This window comes from Podarcis filfolensis (genome assembly GCF_964270895.1).
Source record: "Podarcis filfolensis genome assembly, chromosome: 13".
Classification (NCBI taxonomy): Eukaryota; Metazoa; Chordata; class Lepidosauria; order Squamata; family Lacertidae; genus Podarcis; species Podarcis filfolensis.
Genome location: NC_139615.1, coordinates 32,855,092 through 32,871,081, shown reverse-complemented (window position 1 = coordinate 32,871,081; position 15,990 = coordinate 32,855,092). Strand labels below are relative to the sequence as shown.

General features: G+C 44.7%; 1 protein-coding gene and 1 long non-coding RNA gene across 2 annotated transcripts; one reads left to right on the top strand and one right to left on the bottom strand.

Moving 5' to 3' along the window:
* Positions 1-1,567: 1,567 nt before the first annotated feature.
* HOXB13 (homeobox B13) lies at positions 1,568-9,884 on the top strand. Its single transcript, XM_083581626.1, has 2 exons — positions 1,568-2,451; positions 9,078-9,884. The coding sequence occupies exons 1-2, from the start codon at positions 1,761-1,763 to the stop codon at positions 9,386-9,388; spliced, it is 1,002 nt and encodes a 333-aa protein (XP_083437752.1). The 5' UTR covers positions 1,568-1,760; the 3' UTR covers positions 9,389-9,884.
* Positions 9,580-13,528, bottom strand: LOC310747274. The gene is made up of 3 exons (XR_014540915.1): positions 13,455-13,528; positions 12,066-12,133; positions 9,580-9,716 (listed from the first exon to the last, which is right to left on the bottom strand). It is a non-coding gene; the product is annotated as an uncharacterized lncRNA (long non-coding RNA).
* Positions 13,529-15,990: the final 2,462 nt, after the last annotated feature.

Below are 15,990 nucleotides of genomic sequence, written 5' to 3'. Positions count from 1 at the left end.
GAGGCAGTGGAGTTCCTCGTGGATAAAGAAGGCATTTTTTTTTTGTCCTCCTGGCTCACTACGATTTCACTTTGCCAAGACAAAAATTAGAGGTGGAAACTCCTGCGCTGCAATAGTTTTGGCGCCTTGACCGTGGCGATGAGTGTTGCTACAGGGAGATGCCTTTAGAAAGGGGGATAAAATTCTAACAAACTTCGTGGCGGGGGGAGAAAGTATTTGGGGCGGGAGGCGCACTTTCAAGGCCAAAAAGAGATGAGTGAGGAGGCAGACTGACGCTGATGGGTGCTTGTGGTTGTATAAACGTACATCTTTACCCTGATTTACTTTAGAAAAGTCAGGTTTATGTATTGCAGCAGAACACAGGCTCTCAGCCGAGCACCACGTAACATTCTCAGCTTCCAGGTAGTCATATTCATGGGGAGAATGCGGGGTTCCGTCTCCTGTCTCTCGCCCACACGTGCACGTACCATCTAGTACAGTATATTCCGTCTAATAAGACATCAGGGTCTCACTTTTGGAGCACGGCATTATTCGGTTCACCTTTCTAAAAGCGCTTAAGGTATGAAGATTTTGGGAAATGTCATTTCGGAAGGGCAGAGTTGCCCGCGGAGGCTGAGTTGGTGGGCTCACTTCCCTCCCAGCATCTAGTGCGAAGAGTAAAGGCCTGGTGCGTCTGACCAAGCGCAGTATCTGCGAACTTGATTTCTGCAGATATCTGAGGAAAGGGGGACACTTTAGCTTTGCACATGCGTTTTCTACCCAGTCCTTTAGCTTGCAGCTTCTCTCTCGCAGTGCAGTCTGCGGTCTCTGTGAGATCTGTGTATTTTTTAAAAAAAATAATGCTTCGAATAAAATATGTCAGCCACCCCAAACCTTGGATTCAGAAGCACGTTCTTGCAAGGATGGGAAGGGATACCGGCGCATAAAACACTGACGAAGCATTCTGGGGATAGTTTGGACACTTCGCCAAAGAATTTCGAGGAAATCAGAAAGTTTCAGACAGGCAGGATACAGTTCCCATTTATCTCAGATGGATTTTAATTGAATTAATGGTTTTCTAGTGATATACCCACGGTCTGTCCTTCTCTCACTTTCTTTCTTTCTTTCTTTCTTTCTTTCTTTCTTTCTTTCTTTCTTTCTTTCCTATTCCAGGTTCTAAACACTATAGCACTGCAGACTATTCCTCTTAGATCAGCCAATGTTTCTCTTTCCATTCAATTGTGTCCACTCCGTGTGAAGCAGGGAAAGAGACGCTGGTATGTGGGGAGGGGGGCGGTAATCTTGTCTGATGGAGGAAAATAAATAAATAAATAAATAAATAAATAAATAAATAAATGTCACCACCCCCTTCCTGTACAGAAGTCCGTCACGTGTGCAGGTCTCTCTCTCTCCCCTCACCCTTCCTTCCCTCTCCCTGTCTTGCCATAAAAGCATTTTCGCAATTTTTGTCTGGCCCCCTCCTCCCCAGCACGTCTCCAGTGGATGCGCCTCAGCCAATGAGCGCGCCACTCCGGGAAAGACGCCTCCTTTGCGTCGGGGGAGGGAGGGAAGAGGAGGTGGGGGTGGGGGTGCGGGGAGAGAAGCTGACGCCGGGCGCCTAGGCGACCCTCCTTTGGCAGTCGCCAGCCTTTTAAAACGATCCTCGCCGCCTCGCCCGCCCCCCAGTCGTCCAAGCCGCGCGCCATCTGGTTACCCCGACCGAGAGCGGAGCGGAGCAAGCCGCGGGCGCCCATGCGCCTTCCCGCCGCGCTCTCCGCTGGATGGACCCCGACGCCGCCTTCGGAGAAGCCCGGAGGAGCCTGGATGAGGTGCCCGCCAAGAGCATGGACAGCTTGCTGAGCTCGCCGACGGCCTTCCCGGGCGGCGGCCACTGCAGGAACGTGACCCTGGGCGGCCTCAGCCCGACGATGCACGGCTCCGCTTACCCCGCTCCGGCCCTGGACGGCCCTCCTTCCTCCGGCCCCGGAGACGCGTCGACAAAGCAATGCATTCCGTGCCCGGCCATCCCGCAGGCATCCTCGACGACCAGCGCCTCGCCCTTCTCCTGCGGATATTTCGGCGGTGCCTACTGCTCCTACCGTGTGGCCCGCGGTTCCCTCAAGCCGTGCCCCGCGCCGCCTCAGCCCGGCTACCCGACGGCAGCGGAGAAGTACCTGGACGCCTGCAGCTCGGCTCCCGCCGCCGCGGCTCCCGAGGAGTACCAGACGCGCCCAGCCGAGTTCGCCTTCTACCCGGGTTACGCGGCGGGGCCTTACCAGCCGATGGCCAGCTACCTGGACGTTTCGGTAGTGCAGACCATCGGAGGGCCTCCTGGCGACGCCAGGCACGAAGCGCTCCTGCCCGTGGACCCTTACCACGAACCCTGGGCCTTGGCCGGGGGATGGAACAACCAAATGTGTTGTCCAAAAGATCAAAGCCCAGCAGGACACTTTTGGAAAACTGCTTTCGCAGGTAACCAATGCCTTTTTTAAAAAAAAGAAAGAACGAACGAAAGAAAGAAACGGCCGCCTCTTTCTCTTCTCCTTCCGCCCCACCCCTGTCACCGCCGCTGCCCTACAAGGCCGCCAGATCCTCGGGGTGGATTTCGTGGTTTTCCAGGGAGCTGGGTGGACTCAGGGAGCGCTTGATCCCCAAAAGGAAAAGAGCTGGGGCCTCCATCCTGTCTGCTTTTCAACCTAGACGTGTGTTTGTGTGTGTGTTTGTAGCGACTGCGGGTCGTCCTGGTTGGAAACTTTGCAGATGCTCCAGACCATCTTTATTCTCAAATATTCACCATCTATTCTGGCGCCGGTCCCTATATTAGATTAGTTCTTGGGATACCTGCGTTGCATGTGTGTACGTGTTTAGATATCACACCCACCCACGCTATAATAAGATACGATACAATATAATACAACCAGCCTAATTTCCCCCAGTTGTGTGATAAATTAATGTGGCCCCATCAGCTTCTAATAGATATATATGAGAGAATTGTGTGCGTGAGTGTGTGTAATTCCAATCAGTTCATATTGCAATGAAATCAGCAGCAGATTTTTACACCCTACGCGGGCAGATATAGGCATCAAACATGCACCAGCAGGGTGGCTAATTTCACTGCTGTTAGAATTGCTCTCAGGGTCACCTGAAATATTATTACAAATTATATATGAGGTTAGACAACTATGTATGCCCTTTGTGTGTGCGTCTCTATCCTCTTAGTTGTTGCTGCTTTAGTTTACCTATGAAAAATGCTGCTCACAAAGGCTGTGAAATCTCACCTACTGGTTATTTTTCAACACCCAATATGACCTGGCAGGTTAGAGCTGTTTTCTTTTTTCTTTAACATACCCTGGATCCTTCGGATAATAGCTAGAATTAAATATGAACCTGCTCTCCAACGGTGGAGCAGGCATGATGTAATCATAACGTAAAAAACCACATGGGTAGTGTAATCACAAATGTCTCTGAGCATGTGTGGAGTGCCCTTCCCTCATCGCTGAGTAGTCCCTAGTCAGCCCCAATCACAAACCAGAATTAGGGCGAGGGCCTCTGTCTCTAGCACCTACCATGCTATCAATATTGCTATCACATTTTGCCTCATTAAATCAGATCAGTCTCTACAAAGGAGCTGCAATATACTGGCGTTGCTACAGGTGCGCAATACTCTATCTTAGATTTCCTACCCATCCAGCTTTCTGTGTCTGCATTTTCAGCTGCTGTTCCTTTGTTTTTATAAAAAAATCCTGATCCATCGCATCCATTAGAAACAGAAATACTCCCCGCCCCCGTAACATTGTGCAGGGCCAGATTGGTTCCAAGTGCCTTAGGGCAGATGCAGAAAATTATAGGCAATGGTAAGGCTGGAAATTATTGCTATTCCTGCCGTGCGCCCCAATGTATCAGTGGGACACTGATTGTAGAATTGAGACATAGGAACCATTTATTTCCGCTGGAAGTCTAATGTCAGTCTAGAGCAAATTGACTCTAAGAAAACAAACGAAGCTTCGCTATCTACCAACCAGTGTGTTAAGGAAGGCAGGCTAACCTCAGTATTTCTGCTTTACTGGTCTGGAGACCGTGCTAGATGGAATAGAGAAAGAGCAGACAAGTCCTTGAGACAGACTAGTCCTAAAGAAAGGATTATGGCAGGGACATGTTGCATCCACAACAACATAGGTAACTGTGGTGGGCCTAGGCAGAAGGGTTATTGCCTTAAATATATCATGCACAGACAGGGGTTTTTTTTTGCGGATGGGAGAGCCATCTGGATGCAAGAAGGATGGACTAGATTACTACTGGTACTTCCTTTCAGCTACTACATTCCCTTCAGTCTCTGTGTGGCCTTCCAGTGACCACTCACCTAACTGGTGCTTAATATGACTCTGCCACAAGGGGTCGTAGAATCTTCCCCTGCTTTAAGCACAGACCTGCGGCCATTGCAGTGTGTGACTGCAACCAACCAAACCATTCATTCTGGCTCAAGCCCTATTAAATTCTGCAGGAATTCTCAGGGGGTAAGTGTGCCTTCAGTTGCACATCTAATGAGTAGCTGGTGGACTATCAGATATGAGATGTCTTAACAGAAGTGACAGACCTGTTGAGTCAGTCATAGTTAAGTGGCTTTCCTGAAAACAAATCTCCCAAGTCTATAACAACAACAAATTAAGTTGGGAGCTAAGTGTCTAAGGTTTGAGGTTGTGCAGAACTTTTCATCAGGCAGAAGAATTATGCAAAACCCCAGGCCTTGCGTACTCCAGCACCAACTAAGCTTCTTCCACAAAGCATACCAATATATATTTACACTAGCCCAAGGTTGAGGTTTTAATCCTCTTGCAGTGCAACAACAAATATTTAGTCAATTAAATGTTTTCAGTCAATTACCGGGGACCCAATCCCTACCTATGACTAATGACCTGACTTCTGGTCCACTTTTGCATTTACTTGAAAGAAATCTCATTTAATTTCCATGGGACATCTTTCCACTTGAGTTTGTTTAGAATCACTGCTAAACTTTTCCTAGGGGCAAAAAGAAGATCATTCATCTGCTTCTCTGCTTATTAATAACAAAATTACACTGATCCACACTTACACCACTAAGCGTTAACACAAAATACAAACTCAGTGCAGAAATGTTGCTTGTTTATCAATTTTCCTAAATTATTTCTAAATCACCTTTCAGGGCACATTGCCCTCACAATGCAGTGTACAAAAATTCATCCACAAAACGTAGTGGTATATTATCCCATTAAATTAAAAATCACATCACATCTTTGAAATTGGTGTAAAATGTATTGCAACCATTAATGAAATAGAAATTAAAATGTATTAAGATTTCTCTTAAAAACTGCCAGCAATGGGGCCACATATACTTCCTAATGTGTGTGGGGGGGAGTGGAGAGATAATTCCACAAATAGTGAAATCCTGCCCCTAGCACTCATCATTCTGAAACTTCTTAAAACTGAACCACAGAGCATGGTAAATCTGTATATTTACCTCAAAATGAGTGTCCATAATACTTTCTGTGAATGTAGTTGTAGACTGACAATCTCCTCATTACTTTTATTAACAGACACATCTTCCAAGCCACAACATAATATTAGCTTTGCTGCAGCAGCAACAATTACTGTATTTACTTCTATATAATTCCGCCAAAAGGTGCAAAAATCTTAAAAGCAGGGAAGCAAATTTATTATATAAAGCATTTATATGCCACCTTTCTTTTTTCCTTTTCCTTTTTTAAATATGCCACCTTTCTGATGCACAACCTCCCAAAGCTGTTTACAAGATTCTGAAATAATACTAGAGCAATAAAATTTAATATGAGACAAGAGAAGAAGATCCCTGTAGGAAAATAAATAAATATGACAAGCAAATTCTATGATGACCTTATATTTATGAGCAAATAGCTTTTAAAACTCTGCATCAGTGTAACCATTGTGGTGCTGTAGGCCCCAATCCAGTGTATCCCAATGTTTTAGGTGTAGTAGCAATTTCACAGTGCTCTGTGCTCCCAGCAAACACCAATGCAATTTTGTTTCAGAATTGCTCATGTGAAACCCTACATTATCCATTATGGTGATTCAGTATGTCACGTCTCATGTCTTTAAGGCCGCCAGCACAACAACAAAAATTAAAGGTGCAATAGCAGGAAGTTATCGAATATCTTCCTCCAGCAAATATGCCTGACATTGACATTTCTGCACCAGGTTAAGACCTACCTGCTTACCTGGGCTTCTTTGAGTTGCTAGCAGTAGCCTCTGTTGTTCTATTGAGGTGTGTTGGCTCCCTGAGATGTTTTTATGATTGATCTACAGCTGATTTTAGGCATGTTTTATCTTCTCTGCCTATTTCTTAGGTTGCTTGCACAGTGGCGTAGCGTGGGGGGTGCAGGGGGGCCGGTCGCACCGGGCGCAACATCTGGGGGTTAGGGTTAGGGGGCGCAAATCCACGGGTTAGGGGGCGCAAATTACTTGCCTTGCCCCGGGTGCTGACAACCCACGCTATGCCACTGTGCTTGCATTGTAACTGATCTGTCACCCACATTGAGATTGTAAGATGAAAGGTGGTATACAATTATATTAAATAAGTGCGTGTATACATACTTATTTAATATTTAGTGTATGTATGTACACACACACATTTAATGTGTGTGTATACATACTTATTCCATACACACACACTTATGTAATATAATTTTATACCTTTTTTTTGCATGCAACCCCACTCAAATGAATGGGACCTGCTTGAGTCCTTCCATGCATCTGAATGGGGAATGGGCAGGAGAAATTTCCATTGGGTTTACTCTAATGTTTTTATTCAGTTATGCAATTGCTGTTAGTTACAGCTGACTGCACAGTGAACAGTGGGCAATGAAATAAATTCATAGCTATTCAAATTATGTAACAACAACAGCGTTTATACTGCAATAAGGTGTGCTGCCTTCGATCACCTCAGCATTGTATTGCTGTGGCAGTATAGCCCCCAAGGAATATAAATATTTCAGTAATGTATAACGCTGTGTAAGGTTATCCACCACCAGCATCTAGCATTATTTATTGGTGTCTAGGCAGGAAATAATTACTCCAGACAGACAGGACACACAAGCAAAAACCTCTGTCTCAAAGATTTAGTAAAGGATTTTTTCAAAATATTAATGGGCACATTTGAAGTTAAGCACTTATAAATCTATGGCTTCCAGTGGTAGATTTAAGCATGTGCATACATCTCTTTCATTGAAGATACAATGGGAATTAAAAATATCTACCCTTGGCTGCATCATGTCCATGTTTTTAAAAACTCATTTAGTAACATGTGCCAAACATCATAAGACTCAACTGAGGATCTGGAGTGCAGATGATGGCTATAATTTACGTTAACTGATGTCCCACCCAAGATATTTCAATGCAGCATAGATCCCGGATGAAATAATTTCACATTAATTTTCAGATCTATGTGGCCATACACTGACCACCCAAACAGTTTGACTGTTGTTTCATAAAGATACACCACAAAGATGCTTAAGTGTTGGGTCACAAGTGTTGGGTCACAAGCTTTTTTTTTTTTAAAAAAAAAGCAGCACGCGATAAAATTAATAAATAACTCAGCCAGATCTTTTGTTTCTCTTTCCCCATTTTTACTTATTTTTGGAAGTAAAAGTTCTAGCTCAGTCTTGAAATTTCAAGAAAGCATTGCTTGCTTGTTGGCATCATAACCCAACAATTCCTCAAAACACAGTCTGTAAGAACACAGCAATCCCCTTTGTTAAAAAGCTTTATTACATTTTTTAAAAATTCCACACATTATGAAATTGTACGCTCCTGTCTACTAAAATGATTTCAGCACTCACTTTATTTAGGTTACACTGCAGGTCCCAAAACAGCATCTGGCTTTTTCCATCAGATACCAGTAACATGCAACAGCAAGTAACTATAAGAGGAGTATTTCCTCGTACTATTCAGTTCTGCAGGTTATATTCATACAAAGTACCAAAACACAGTATTATTTTCTGTGAGCACTGTTCATTACTATAGTCTTCACCTCCAGCCATGTCCAAACTCCAGTGACACACAGGAAGGCTAGCAGTCTGTTTGGTGTTAATGATTACATAGAAATGAAACACTGACAATAATTTATTAATATACAGGTGTGTGTGTGTGTCTAACTAAATCTTGTGAATTGGAAGATGGTTGCTAAAACATATGTGGGTAATCAAAACCTAGTCCTGAATAATTTCCTAACACAACCCCCTTTCCTAAAAAATATATATTTGGAAATCAGTTCCATTGAAATCAATAGGGTTTTGCATCAAATTATTTACAACCAGTGTAAAAGTTGCTCAGCTGATTTGAACCCCCAACAAAGACATTTTAATCCAGACTAATTTGCAATTTTAAGCCCTTGCACTATTACTCTTTATAATAAATTAAACACCTACAGGAAAATATGTGGCACACTTTGCTTCTAACTCCCGTTGGTTATAATGGGTTGGAAGCAAGTGAAAGGAATTGTTGCCAGGCAGATCAGTTAGGCAGAAAAATATCGATTTCTAAATTTCCCCACGTCTGTATTTGACAGCCCACATTTGGCCGAATTGGTTTTTTTTGTTTTGTTTTTACGCACAACCTCCACATTTATCGCGCCGTGATTTCAGTGGGATTTTACGCGCAAAGCAAACTTCTCTAAAATGAGGTTGTACTCTCGCAAAGCAGAGAAACGTCCTCACCGGCATCAGACAGAGGCCGGAAAAAAGAAAAAGGCATTATGGCGGCAGATCTGTGTTTCGGGGACAAATTCAATGCATGTGAGAATAAATAGGGCAGGGGGGAAATGAGGTGGTGAAAGATAACCAAGAGAGAATGAAATGAAACGGATAATGTTCTGCAGAGTCTTAACTTGTGAGTTTAGGGGCCAAGAGAAAGTCCAGCGGTTTTTAGAAGAGTCCATTTCGCTCGGCTGTGGCCTTGGGGGATTTCCTAGACAAAGGACTGGGCGGTGGTGGTTATGAGTTTCATTCCCCAGGGCAGGCCTTCCTTCCTAACTCTCGTCTGAGTTTAACGCGCTCTCCTCTTTTCTTCCTTTTCTCCCTTCTGCCGGTCAGAAGCTGTAGGCCAGCACCCTCCGGAGGGGTGTACCTTCCGCCGGGGGCGCAAGAAGAGGATCCCTTACAGCAAAGGGCAGCTGAAAGAGCTGGAGAAGGAATACTCCAACAGCAAGTTCATCACCAAGGACAAGAGGAGAAAGATCTCCGCCGCCACCAACCTCACCGAGAGACAGATCACCATTTGGTTCCAGAACCGCAGGGTCAAAGAGAAGAAGGTCGTGGCCAAGGTCAAAGGCACCAGTGCGCCCGCGCCCGCGCCTGCCACCACCAACAGCAGCGGCGCCGGCAGCGCCAGCAGCACCCCGTGAGACGCAGGGACAGACTCTCGGAGGAGGAATCCATGGAAAGGCGGCGGGGAAGAAGCTCCCCCCGCGAGGAAGGGAGGGGGGAATTAACGCAGGCTGCTCTGCTGCCTCCCCAAAGCCTTGCGGGAACAGGAGATGGTGGGGGGAAGGAGGCCGCGGGCGGAGGAGGAGGAGGAGAAGGGAGGAGGAAACGAGAGCAGAATTACGCACGTGGACGCTTCAATGGCTTCTCAGCTCTCCAACCTCCCACCGTCTCCCTTCTCCACCTCGGTGGAAGCCCACGAAATTCGCTTAGCGCTGGCGTGGCTGGCGGCCTCTCCTAGCCTCTCTCCTTTAAAAAAAAAAAAAAGTTAATTATCGTCGTTGTTATTGTTATTGCTGTTTCCTCCAATAAGTTAAAACCCGATTTGCAAAGCAAACGGTGGTTTTTTATTTTATTTTTAAGCGATGCGTTGTTATTGTTTTTATTATTTTATTATGGGGGGGGAGCTGGGAAGGGGAGAAGGAAGCCGTGTGCAATTTGCAATTCATTTTTATGTGTTGTGGTTTTTTTTCGGGGGGAGGGGCGTTGCCGCCTTAGCGCCATTGCTATGCGAATTATATTCTATTTTTCTTTGTATCAAGTTCCGTAATTCAGAGCTGCTTTAGGGGGTGGGGGGGAGACGAAAATAAAACCAAGAAAACGACAACTGCCTATAAATCGAACCGAATGTTAAATAAATTCTCCATAAGCACCTCGGCTTGCTTTCGGTTCCGTTTGTCTGTTCGTCGAATGGGAACATTTTGCAGAAGCGAAGGAACAGACTGTTCTTTCATCTGTGTGAAATATTGATAGGAATTTTTACCACGAAGAAAATCTATTACACATACATACATACATACAACATAATCTATGTTTTAGGGGACTTGTAAATTTGAGAGGTTATAATCTTTATTAAAATCTCAGCATTGCATATGACGAAATTAATATTTTAGAATGGCTTGTATGTATACGTATATGTATGTATGTGTATATAGGCTAACCACCGATTGACGATTTTTTGGGGGGGGGAGTTGATTAATCGTATGACAATGATCCCTTTATCTATTGCATTTAAATGAATTTGAGTACTACCAAAAGTTAATAAGTGCCTTGGAAGACACTGAACGATACGCTAGAGAATTTACAATACAGCAAACCGATAGTTGCAAGGGGAAGTCAACCTTAAATGTTTTATTTTTCATTCCCTATTTACCACTCCAGAAAAAGGACTTGCCTTCAAGCCCAGCCCCACGGATTAAAAACCTGCTCCATCCGCTAAAGCGTGGAGGCCTATTTTGCTTGTCTGTATAAAATACAATGGAACATAAAAGACTGAAACCATATATGCACACTCAGAACGGGGGCAAATCGTTTTGAATCCAGCGAATCTTGTTGGAAAGTAAATATGGATGGGTAAATTATAACGTTGTAAATTGTTTCGGATGTTGCCTACTATTATTGACGTCCTGCTCCTTAGCTACATAAAATTGAGAGCTAGTTCTCTAGATGAATTGGTTTAGAATCTGGGTATTTAAAGGGAGTTTGTGCGTGGGAGGGGGCGGTGAGAGGAGGACCCGGAAGCAGACGCTTCTCCTAGTGCCAGTGTATAGCACGAGGGTAGCCAACAGGGCGCCCTCTCCATGCTGTTGGACTCGGACTCCCATCAGCCTCAAGCAGTACAGCCAGGGCTCATGGGAGTTGTAGTCCAGCAGCATTTGAAGGCCACTACATTGGCTACCCCTGGTTTAGTCAATACTAATAGTGCGGTGACTGTAGGTCCTTAAAGAAATTATTTATCCGGGGCGTTGTGATGAGACTCCAGTTCAGAATCTCTTATTCTCTAGAGGAGAAGAGAGGGGGAGGTTTTCGAAATCGAAGAAAATACAGCCAGGCCTACACTTTGTTTACACTCCTGTACTAACCGTGCAATCCTATGAGAGTCTACGCAGAAGTAAACCACTTTGAGATCAGTGGGACTTACTTCCAAGTAACTGTGTGTTTAGGACTGCGACTTTTACTATTATGTTGAAGCAATTTCCACTGAAATCAATGTGCCTTACTTGGGGGTGGTATTCCTAATCAAAGGAAATTCTTTTGCAGAACATGGGTTGTTTCAGCATGATTTTGGTACTGTTAAGCCCCCACAATCTGATTCTGGTGCTTAGAAGTAACCACCCACTGATTTCAATGCAGCTTGCTCATAGTGTAGGAGAGTGTCTTATGTTCATCAGTTGTCTGTTTATTATTATTAGTGTTATTATTTGTACTTATATACGCATGTATATAATTTATTCTGAATGCCGCAGAGATTTCATAAGCAGTGCTCATTATCTGACACCACAGGACCAAACATTAATAAACGTAATAATAAATAACAGAAATAAAAGAATTGAATGCGCAAAAAAAAAAAGACAGTGGAAAAAAGGTATTTTTCAAGTAGCCAACTCACCTGATTCTAAGGTGAGAAGATTCTGAGGGGTGGGGATTGTTTCAGTGTTTATTTCGCTCTGTTCCGTCACAAGTGTTGGTGACATTCCTGAATCCCCTCCCCCCTCGGTACCTCCCTTGAGTCGAACTGGGTCCTAAACCTTAAACAAAACTTCATGCTTTCATTTTAAGCCCCCCGCCCCCAATATATGTGTATTCCTCGCCTCTTACATCTCACAACTTGCTCTGCCAGTGCTTGATCGTGTCAGATCCTTTGCGTTGTTCTATCTCAGAAGGACCTGGGATTTAAATACAGAACATCTAATGAGAAGGTCATTATCAGTGCGCACGAGTAAATGGAAGGCCAAGTTCAAGGATGAATTGCTCTTTCTCTCTTTGGTAAGACCGCAATGAGGCAAGCTGATGACTTTATATATATATATAAATGAAATATATATTTCAAAACAATGCATGCCTTCTTTTGAAAGAGAGATCTCCCCGCCCCCCCGCCCCCGCAAGACAATCTCAATCTGCCTGGCGTGTGATTTCGGAGACAATATTCAGTTGCATCTACTGTCATGTACTGTATTGTGGTTGCTGGAGGGAGGGGCGGGGCTCCTCCCCCCCACCTTCTTGTAGGTTTCCCTGGAAAGAAATGGTGTTCTGCTGTCTGCAGTGAGGATGTGCTAGCAACCCCTCCCTTTCCCCCTCTCTCAGTCGTTGAAACTGAGGAGGAGTGACGCACCATGAGGATGAGTCCAGTGGATAAGGATTGGGTCCAGCGTGGTGGGGGTCGGGTGCCTAAGGGCTGAGGAAGCCGCTCCGTCCGCCGGCATGCGCCACCTCCAACAGCACCGAGGGAGGGGCAGCTTCCCAGGCACAGTAAATCAGGCCTTAACTTTGACCCCAGAGGTCGGGTTACTCCTGGCACATAGGCGGTGTTGACCTTGACTCCAGCCCCCACCCCCATTCCCGCTTCACGCTCCCCGGAAAAGGAGGTTCTTCAGATCAAAAGGAGTTTATTGCATTTATTTTCTCCCTCTTTTTGCGACGGGGGTGGGGAGGTGGGGAAATGACGCTTTGGCGTTTGCTTGCAAGATTAGGTCAGCAGCTCCACCTTCCGGTCACGCGTATCAGTGTAATGTTATATATATAAATAATGTTTTATATATATATATATAGCCTTTTCCTTGGCTTCATTCTTCTGCGCTCCCTTAAGCACGCGCTCCTGCGCAATTTGGTGGGCGTGTGTCGTGTGGGGTAAGATCTGATCTTATTCCCAAAATCAGGTAGCAGTTGGGACAAGAGGCGAGGCAAAAGAAGAATTTGGTGCAGTTTACGATAAAAGAAATCGGTTGGGCCAATTGGCTACACAAAACTTCACACACATCCCAGAAAACCCCACCTAAACAAATGCGTTAAAAAGGGGGGTCGAATTGGCACCGGATTTGTCACGACCTAGACACGGGACCTTCTTGGAATGTCAGGAATATACAGAAAAGCGTGCCTGTGTGAACCTTGAATAGCCACATCATCTGTGCCCCTCGCAAACTAGGATTGCCATGCTTAGGTAACGCTTTCCTCCGAGGTGTTTGCACGTCCTGTCTCTTTAATCCTTACACTGTAAATTATAGCGCTCTCTTTAAGGCAGTCCTGTACTCTCCCCATTCTACAGATGTCAAGGTTGAGGCTTCTAGGTAAATGACCGGCCCAAGGCCACACACACTGAATCTATAGCTGTGTGAAATTTTGAATTTGGGACGTTACAAACTAACTCATGCGCTCCAAACTATATTTCCAATTCATCTCACCTTCCAGTACTACTGTTTTTTTCTGGGATTGTCTACTGCTACTATTTATTTACAGTTATGTTACCTGCAAAATCAATATCTCCTACTTGGGGATCAGGTTACATGTAGGATTCTTGAATTGCCCCCTTTATTTTGTGCCCAAGATATAATTTTGACTATTGATATTCCAGCCCTCACCGCTCCCCATGTGGAATTTGGTGCTAATCAAATGTAAAAATCCCAATTTTGGCAAGTTGGGTAGCCCAGTTTTTATTCATTAAAAAGCTCCTATTGGAATGCTTTACTCTGTGAAACCAAATTCCACCTGCCTGCAAATCCGGGTCAACGGTCTTTAGGAAAACATCTTCAAATGCGGGTGTTGCATGGACAATCTTTAGCAAGTCCAAAATCTTGGGAAACGATAGTCTTTGGGAGTGAAAAACCTCCTTCTATGAGGAAATTAAACAAGTTGCAGAAACCATAAAATTTTGAAATCTACTCCCTTTGGGGGGGGGGGGAATTAAACTCCAGGGGTTGTAGCTTCTACTAGTAAGTGTACACAGGCGTGGTGTGTCAAGTTTTCTCATTCTAGCTCAGGCGAAAATGGAATGAACCGTAGATGTGTCATATTATTATTTGGTTACATTAGATTAAGAAGAGCCTATATTAAATGATAGGGGGAAAATATTCTGTGTATCGTACATATTATTGACCCAAAATGAATGATCCTCAAATAAATAACCCTCAAACACTTCCCCCTTCTGATACAGACCACAGTCTAAAATTCTGTACCAGTTTTGCTCTGGCTCTCCCTCCCTGCTCATTTAATGGAACTGTTGACAAGGTTCCCTTTTAATTCTGTTTCTCTACGAAGCGTCGTCTTGGGGAAAGTCTGAATGGAGGCGTTGCCTTTTGTTTGGAGCCTGGAACGTAAGACGTTGGGGAGACCAAAGTTAAACGTGCTATTTAGAAGATCAATCATTGCTTTCCTGTTCTGTATGTGAATCAAATGGTGAGGAGTAGAGGCACATGGCAAAAAAGAAAAAGAAAAAAGTGGAGGGGGTGTCATGGGGTCTGTGTACGTGTGTCTGTGTCCCTGTGCCTACATTTTCTTGGGTTTGTTTTACGGCCTGCCTTCATAGCCTTAAAACAGGCCTTTAAAAGTAAGAATATGGGGCTCAAAGCAGCACTTTAAAATCTCTCGGACTCTCACTGGCGTGTTTATAGCCACAACACTGAAATCGATGGGACTTAAAAGGGTTTAAATTTGCCTGCGATGTTTGCTGTGTTCCGAAATACAAAGAAATTCTCCTTCCCTCACACAAGCACGCTGGGCTTCCCAGGCAAACCCTGCGCAAAGTGATGCCTTTTAAGTCCCATTCATTCCAATAGAAATGATGTCACGGTCTGCTTGACACCCATCGTCTTTCTTTCCTTCTCCAAATGCAACAGGCGCAGCGCGCTCCTATCCATGCCTGCTCGGAAGTAGGTCCCACTGAGTTAAAAGGGGCTTACTCCCAGATAGGTGGCTACAGTATGGCAGTCTCCACCCCCACTAAAATACCAGCGACTCAACATTCAAAAACCAATGCCTTTGTGGTTAAGTCTGCAATCCTAAGCACTTTTACAGTATTATGGAGTAAACCCCACTGGATTTCATGGGACTTGCTTTCGAATAAACATCCTTAGTTAGCCTCAGGCAATTAAAACCCTTTGCCTCGATGGCGCCCGTAGTCTATGCCTCAGTCCCAGAAAACCTGTTGTGCATTTCAGAACAGCACACAGCAAAGGGCCTGCGGGAAGTCTGGGTGTCGCAGCCTGCAGAAAGTGGGTTGCATAGGGTCAAAACACCTAGAGAGCCAGGGACCTCCAGAAATAATGTGTTGGTGTCTGGGGTTGCTGTTTCTCTTTGAAAGATTTCTTTATTGCCCAGTGCATGCAAAACAAGCTGCATGATTATCTACGAGGACTACTTCTAAAGCAGCTGACAGCGGCATGGATCACTTTCCGGCACAAACCCCTCAGAGGCTTCTGCGGATCAATAGCTTGTTTATTACACTCTCTCTGTCCAGAAACAAACAAAAGATTAATTCTTGCTCGCTCGCTCGCCTTCCTCCTTCCCAGAAGATGTCTTAGAATCATCACTTGCTATGCCATAACTTGGCAGTACATACAGGAAGCTACAATTAATAACACACTACTCTCGTGCAACCCTACTGACTTTTAATCGAACCACTGTGGAGCACCTGAGATGGATCAGGTTTTCTCCCTGTTTCAGTCAGCAAAGGTTTTCACATTCCTTCTTCCCATAAATTGCACACCCCTTGATTATATACTTTTAGCTTCCCAACTTGTGGAATACATGG